The 7,942-nt window shown below is 42.6% G+C and overlaps 1 protein-coding gene across 1 annotated transcript; it reads right to left on the reverse strand.

Annotated features, from left to right (window-relative positions):
• Nucleotides 1–484: 484 nt before the first annotated feature.
• irx2a (iroquois homeobox 2a) lies at nt 485–5,279 on the reverse strand. The gene is made up of 3 exons (XM_019879945.1): nt 4,712–5,279; nt 3,300–3,705; nt 485–2,669 (listed from the first exon to the last, which is right to left on the reverse strand). Exons 1-3 carry the CDS (start codon nt 4,949–4,951, stop codon nt 1,813–1,815), a joined length of 1,503 nt encoding a protein of 500 aa, XP_019735504.1. The 5' UTR covers nt 4,952–5,279; the 3' UTR covers nt 485–1,812.
• Nucleotides 5,280–7,942: the final 2,663 nt, after the last annotated feature.

Genomic DNA, 7,942 nt, shown 5'->3' on the forward strand with positions numbered 1-7,942 from the left:
TGATGGTGTTGATAGAAATGAATATCCATAAGCCATTTGGCAACTCTCTTGAACCACTGGACACTGGTTGGTTCAGAACCACGAAGATTGGGTGCTAAATCATGAGCAAAAGTGGTTCCCAAAAGTGCAAGACAAAGAATTGACCTTGGGTGCTATGTAGAACCCATATTGTTTAGAGTAATAGATAGATAAATAAAATGAAAAAAAATGTGCTGCCTTTACTAAATTTTAATTTGTCAAGTGGTGGCACAACATAAAACTATCTGAATCCATTTATATTTTCAAGTAGACAATACAACTAATTTTAAAAACATGATTTTATGTTGTGCCGCCACTTGACAAAATAAAATCGAGTGAATTCAACCACAATTTTTTTTCAGTGTTGACAGACAGACAGACAGACAGACAGACAGATAGATAGATAGATAGATAGATAGATAGATAGATAGAACAAAAGGCTCTTGAAAAGAAAGACTCTTGAAAATATAATAGTTGGGAAAACAGTTTAATATTTTTTTCTTTGAATAGCTGATACCACCAGTACAATATTCCACCAGTGCTCGTTTTTCATTTCTATTTACATTCAAATATATAAATTATCATGAGTAGGCCTAATCCTCAACAAGATTGTGTTGCCCTTCACAAATTCAAATAAAAACTGTTAATATATATATTTACAGAATAAACAGATGTCAGTTGTTGTTCTGTTTTTGTTTTTTTGCAATACAACTTGCATAAATTAAAGGCATAATTCCGCCATCATTTACAAAAATAAATATCAAATGTAGGCTATTCCACTTTGAAGTCCTCACAGGTTTTCTTCTGACTTGTCCTTAAATGCCCCCCACCAAAAAAAAAAAAAAAAAAAGCCAAATTATATTATCACACATAAATACACTATACTGAAATATCAAACCTAGAGGAACCTGAGATATAACGTGATGATCACATGTATTGGGAAAACATAAACTGAGCATAGATCAGGTGATAAGTTATGCACAACATAAAGTGACAAGCAAAGGCAAAATAATGTTTCAGATGTGTGTACTGTCAAGTGGGGCAAAGCAAGCAGCTACAAAAAGTTCGATTTTATGGTGGCACTGAAGATCTTTAGCGGGAGAAAAAATGTCTTTAAAACAATAAGAGGTTGTGTCCACGCTGCCTTTAAACTCAAAGCAATTGTGACACCTACCTGTAGAAGATGGAAATAAAAACGGTCTGCGTGCCAGTCAAAAACTACAGGACACCGTATAGTAAGTCCATAATGCATTTCCAAATCATACCATGTAATTTCATCAGTGCATCCTCACTGATTACGTAGGTGTAGAGTAAATACATTTGCATATCGGCATGTGTTGGCTCACCCGCGATGACAGCAATAAACCGAACTATAGAAATGCACCGTCGTGCATTTCTAACCCAAGTTTGAGCGGACTCACCTGTTGCAAGCGAGCACATTTGGGCGTGGTTCGAATTGTCTTCTTGGTTTGATTCACACTGGCATGTGCACACTGGCACATCTCAACGGGAAGCCTCACCAAACCATCCGCCAAAACAGACACGTTTTTCCTTACAGTCCACTCAAATTTACGGCCGAATCAAATAAGCATAGTTGTTTATATGCCGTGCTATTTAAAAAGAAAATGATAGAGCAAAAAACAAACAAACATTGATTTCATCAATGAAAACATGAGTTCAGAAAAAAAGGTCTTTGTTTAGAAACAAGCGAGCTGTCTTCGACCACTGCGTGTGTGTTGTTGTCGTTTTCTAAATTACATTCTCAAGATGCCTCACATGCGCCCCATCTCAGTTCTACGTGCCCTTCTTTGGCTCCAAATTTGCAGGTCTGTAATGTTTTTGATGTTGCTCACTAACACCAACAGTCTGATTTAAGTTTATTTTAAGCAGCGGGGAATCGGGCCTGAGTTGTTTCAGCTGCGTGACGGCCTCCGGAGCCTGATGCGAGCCGAGACCGTCGTTGGCTGCGGCGGCAGCAGCGGCTGCGGCGGCGGCTGCTGCAGCCAGACTTACCCCGGAGTTGGAGTAGCGCAGGATGCTCTGGCCCTGCAGTGGACTAAAGTTGCCATAGTTTGTGTAATTGCTATAAAAGGGCGACGTGTAATAAATAGGTCTTCCGACGAGGGAGGGGGTCGCGTATAGAGAGGGTGAAGTGGCAGACGGGGAGGTCGTGGAGGGAGTCGGGGGAGTCAGAAGGCCCCCGCTGGTGGATAACGAGGAGGGGCAGTTTGGTTGCCCCAATTGCTCTTTTGCGTCTGAGGTAGCAATCTCCGCCAGTGACCACAATTTTGGTTTGGGGTTCTGAGAAGCCCCAGTGGGCGGTCTGCTTTCAAGGCAGGTCTTATTGGCATTGATGGTGTTGCTCATGCCGAGGCTCCGAGCTAAATCCTCGCGTTGGAGATGTTGGAGGTGATGAAGGTGATGGTGCTGATGGGTGAAAACTGGCGCTTCGACTCCCATCAGAGGCGAGGTTGTGACTGATTTGGGGGAGAGCTGAAAGCGGGAGGCGTGGTTCTGCTCCTCCACGTCATCTTCGCATTTGTCCCGGGCCTGATCAGAACCCAAATCTCCCACCCGACACACCACCTTCTCCACGTCTGACTCGGCAGAACACGAGTGGTCCGTCAGAGTGTCCACGTGCAAACTAATACCTGTGGACAAAATGTTCAGAAATAGGATTTAAAACATGAAGGAACGATTATCGTATATGTAAAATCAGTAAGAGGGATTCCAGCCACTAATGTATTCAATGCAATCAATAAATGTGATGCGAGTATTAAGAGTGAATTTTTATAGTGCTTTTTGAGGGGTTTGGTGTTTTTAAATTTCTTTCATTATTGTCAGAATAGGCTATTTACATGTTTTAACCAATCGTGGTATTCGTTTGTTTTTTTTCACATCTATCGACATCATGCCTTAAATAAGTCGTCAGTTTTACAGTCCATTCACTTTAATCACTGTCAACATGTTAATTTTGCATTAAAATGCCAGCTCGAAATAACAGATTTTTCGAATTAGAATTTATCTTTATCATAATTTAATCACGTGACCTTTTGGATATATCGTTTTTTAAAAATAACAGAAATTCTTAATTTCCCTCGGATTTGTGTTATTCTGAAGATGACGTCTAATTAAATAATAATTGGTCAGTCCGATTTTCGTTATCGAAAATATATTGAGGAATAATTCAGTCATTTTGTTCGTATTTGGAAAAAAACGGCAATGAACAGTGTTTCCCAAATGGTTCAATATTAGATGCACTACTTGTCCAGCGCATGCACCTTCATCCTCGGCCGAAGCTTCGCTGTTTTCCAAGTTCTTTTCGGTTCGCTCCACATCCTTCCTCTCTCCGTCGCCATCATCATCATCCTCGTCCTCGCTCTTATTCCTGGGCGCCCAAGTCATCTTGTTCTCCTTCTTGAGCCTCCTCCTGGCGTTGGCGAACCAAGTGGAGACCTGAGTCAGGGTCATCTTGGTAATGATGGCCAACATGATCTTCTCCCCTTTGGTCGGGTAAGGGTTCTTCCTGTGCTCCTGCAGCCAGGCCTTCAGGGTGGCTGTGGCGTCCCGAGTGGCGTTCTTTCGGTAAGCCGGGTCGTTGAGCTGGTAGGGGTACCCCGGACTCCCGTAGGGGTGATAACTTAACGCCCCGGCCATGCCCGTCGTGTGTGCGTCATACGGAGAGCTCTGGAAGGGAAAACGCTTTAATTACACTCGGAGTGTCATTTTTAGCCTTATTTTTCAACGACACCACCGTGCAATGCCCATTTTCCTATTTGTTGTAACACTGATGTCGAGATGAAAACCGATGACGTTATTCTTTCAGGTCATTATCGGACAAATTATAATATCAATATACTGTGTTAATTAAACTCTGGGTGATTCGCAAAAAAAAAAAAAAAAAAAAACACCCAAATCCCAGAAATAACCAATGACGCTTTTACAAAATACATAAATGAAAAAGGTGGATAATGACATATTGTGTCACATTGAAATGTTATGACATGCTTGATAGTTCTACAAACAGAACAGGAATTGCTGTCAAGTCATTTTATTTATTTTTTGTCAAGTCATTTTATTTATTTTCATCAGCCAATTTAGTCAATTTCCACATTTATTATTATAACTATATATTTGTTTGCTGACACCCCATAAAATACTAACGTATGTCAGAGAGGAAGCAGTAAAACAAAAACCGCTTCTAAAACGCTTCGAGGGGGCTGGCTGCCCTATTAGTTTTTCACTCTCCAGGATAATATATCAACATTTCTCGTCCCAATGTGATTTTAACGACTTTTAATAGCTGCCGAGCAAGAAGGTCCGTTTGCATGCTTTGTATTAATTTCCTCTGACCCATAAAGTCACTGCTGGGAGAGGAAAGCTTAAATGAATACCCTCGCTGGGTATTCAGTTTTACATAATTAGCTGCGCGTTGACTGTTAAGTCATTACAGCTCGCAACCTATGCTTTAAATTCCCATTTAAAATTAAGATGCCATTGATGTGGATCTACGGACACTACCACTAGGCCGACATGGACAACAATCTTGAACAGATAAGTTCCGTCACAATTATAGAATAGAGAATTAGGCAAGACAAAATCAAATAAAAACCTGCGGCAATGCGCACTTTGGGGGCGTCTGCATCCGCGTGCCTCCCTTGGAAATTCCTCTTACAATATCAACATATTTTACCATGTATGATGGGAATCCCGTGGCAGGGTCCGTGGAATATGACAGCGGACTGGAGAAGCCTGAGCTGGCCGAGGCGGAAAAAGCAGCCGATCCGGGGTACGGGCTGAATGCTGATCCGGATGACGACCTCGCCAGATCTTCATTCCGCGGAGCAGCCAGAGCCGAGGCCCCATAAGCCGGACACGAATACAGAGCCAGAGAGCCCGGGGGCTGGTAGAGGTAACCCTGAGGATAGGACATGGGAGCGCGTGGGGGTAGACGGCCGATCCAAACGAGGAAGGAGGGAAAAGGCGCACAAGGGGAAGGGGGGAAATGCGCACAGGGCGAGTAACAGCGGTCAAAACAATCGACTCAATAACCGGCGAGGCAAACAGTCACATCAGACAGTGAAAAAAAAAAAGTCCTCCTTCCAAAGCCCCCTTTGTTGCAGAACACCGTAAGGTTTGTCAACGAGCCCAGTAGTGGCTGGGTGGCGTGCGTCTTGATCCCCTAGCGTCCGGTGTTTTTAGTACGCAGCGCTATGTGAGGAGTTGGAAGGGAAGGAGCCGATGGAGTTGGACACACACACACACACACACACACACACACACACACACACACACACACACACACACACACACACACACGCACACACGCACGCACACACTTGCACACGCACGCACACACATGCGCGCGCCGGCATTGGGGGGAACTGAAGCTGTCACTCCGGCTCATCTGAATATCCATCCCGCCCCTTTTTGCCTCGGAAAGAGTCTCGGAACAAAAAGTGCCCACTGCAAGAGGTAGGCTTGATCCAGCATGTGGTCCCTCCCTTCTCTTCCTCAGAATTAACTTTTTGGTCTTACTTGTTGGATAAAACCCACACATACTGTCACGTTAATTCAAGTCAGGTGATCCACAGCGAGGAAAAGAAACTGGGGCACTCCAAGGCATTTATTATTATTATTATTATGATTATTATGATGATTATTATTTTCTATATTATCACAACCACTGTTTACAATGACATTTTTACGTGGATATCAAGTTGTCACCACCAGGCCTGTACAGATCACGCCTATATTAAAACTAATGTTTACTCAAATTGTCAGGTTCTATTGTTTATTCAGTTCGACTGTCTGCGGGATTCAAACTAATCCACATTCATCTTAATTAACACTGAGGACTACAAGTGAGAGAGAGCTCGAGTGAGTGAGGCGGTGTTAGGGAGGCGAAGCTTTAAAATGAAAACTTGCAGCTGGTCCAAGGTAGACACGTCCGGTGCGTGCGCCTCTTTGGAGTAGTGTGCAATGCGGCCTGTGGGAGGCGTCTCTGCGTGACTCCTCGATTTGTTCCATAGTTTCAGTTTCATGTCCTTCCAGTGTTTTATTATATTAGCAATGATGCATCATTAGTAGAGACGTATTTAAGTTGTTTTATAAGTTGCTTTTATCTTCCAAACACATGTACAAAAAGTCGCAATGAAAAGTTTTTGTGCACTCTGCTGTTGAGTGCGCGTTTGTGCGCGCGCGTGTACACGAGTGTGTTCCTGCCTGCCTGCCTTTTTTGTACGTGTGCTCTGAACCTGTCTACACGCAAAACAGACATTTGCTCGTCCTTTATTATTGTGATTAAAGGCATTATGACCTCTGTGGGAGACAATGGCATTCCTTGAAACCCGAGCCTCTGACAGCAGTCAAGGTGGCAACAAACTAATGAAGAGAGTGGCCAAGCAGTCTTCCTCATCAGTATTCATCTATCAGGTGCTTGTTCCCCGAGTGCATTGTGGTCCAGCAGACGTGTAAACAGCAAACAGCCGCTATTTAAATATATGCAGTACAATTTGCCTGCTGGCAACAATGACAAGAAACTCTTGAACACAAGCGTCTTCTACACTGAACAAAAAAATACACTATATTACTAGCTGGAGAAATCATTAAATAGCCACTATTCACATGAAAACATTTTTGTTTAATCATATTTTGCAAAAAGAACAAACATAAGGGTACAGTATAATTAAGAGCAATTTCTGTCTTTATCAATGCACTACTGACTATAGTCGGTAGTGCTCACACTCAAATGAAAATTTTTATCGGGCCAAAATGCACATTTTGGGCGACCAGACCACTAACAAGCCATTCTACCCTGAAGTTGACACCCACGACGATGATGATGATGATTTTTGCAAGAACATGTTTCAGAGAAAAACAAAAATGAGAACGACATTGACTTCGTATTGTGTGTAGTCCTATCATAAAAGTTTTGGATTGATAATATTTTGAATACACGGCCCAACACATTTATTTTACACGAGGAAACCATTTTAAAAAACATCTTGTGAAAGAGCATCTTGTAAAATGCCAAACATATAGTCATGTTTGAAGAACAATAGCATGCAGATCATATAATAAAATGACATTTGTTTGAAGATCAGGTTTTTATGGTTTCTCTATTTCTTGTAGGCTATATCTACAAGAGAATAATAAAGTGCGCCTTAATATAGGCCTACTCAAATGTGCCACAATGGGGACATTTGAGAATTAAGGTACCGTGATACATTAGGATAGAAAAAAACAAAAACAAAGAAACATTATGTTTTTGAATGTCACTGATAATGAGGTTTCAGATTGAATTGATTGAATTCCAAATGAGTAGCCAACTGTAATCGGGATAAAATATGGAGGTCAAGGAGTACTGTTCTGTCCGCACCAGGGGGCACTGTCTCCTCTATTCAAAGACCACAAGCCAATCATCAGCTTGTCGTGGACAAGAGTATGCACGTGAGTTCATGGAGATGAGTGTATCCGTGTGTGTGTGTGTGTGTGTGTGTGTGTGTGTGTGTGTGTGTGTGTGTGTGTGCGCGCGCGCGCGTGCGCGTGTTGTGTACTCGTGTTAGTGTGTCCTGTCCATAAGTGTATTGTCAGTTTGGAAGTCCACCTGTCGGCCTGATGTGTAGCATGCGCGCACGTGTGTGTGTGTGTGTGTGTGTGTGTGTGAGAGAGAGAGAGACAGTGTAGGAGTACATTCCAGGTCTCAGTTTCAGTCAGACTGCAGCTCTTAAGATATTTTCGTCCCGGCCTGATGGAGATATATGAGATGGGAGAGGAGAGATGGACAGATAGACAGACAGACAGGGAGACAGACAGATCAACAAAGACATTGAAGAATTTTGAAACAGTTAACGCAGGGAGGAAGGAAGGCACAAGAAAATCACCTAGACAATGAGACGGAAGCATGAGGATGCAAAATAAA

This window comes from Hippocampus comes, unplaced genomic scaffold (assembly GCF_001891065.2).
Source record: "Hippocampus comes isolate QL1 unplaced genomic scaffold, H_comes_QL1_v1.1 scaffold135, whole genome shotgun sequence".
Taxonomy (NCBI): domain Eukaryota; kingdom Metazoa; phylum Chordata; class Actinopteri; order Syngnathiformes; family Syngnathidae; genus Hippocampus; species Hippocampus comes.

Bases quoted from the DNA above. Each gene is read 5' to 3' on its own strand.
- irx2a (XM_019879945.1), bottom strand. From the start codon at position 4,951: ATGTCCTATCCTCAGGGTTACCTCTACCAGCCCCCGGGCTCTCTGGCT. The intron at 3,706-4,711 runs GTAAAATATGTT...TTTCCCTTCCAG, and splicing joins CGGGATTCCCATCATACATG to AGCTCTCCGTATGACGCACA. The intron at 2,670-3,299 runs GTGCATGCGCTG...TTTTGTCCACAG, and splicing joins AGCTTCGGCCGAGGATGAAG to GTATTAGTTTGCACGTGGAC.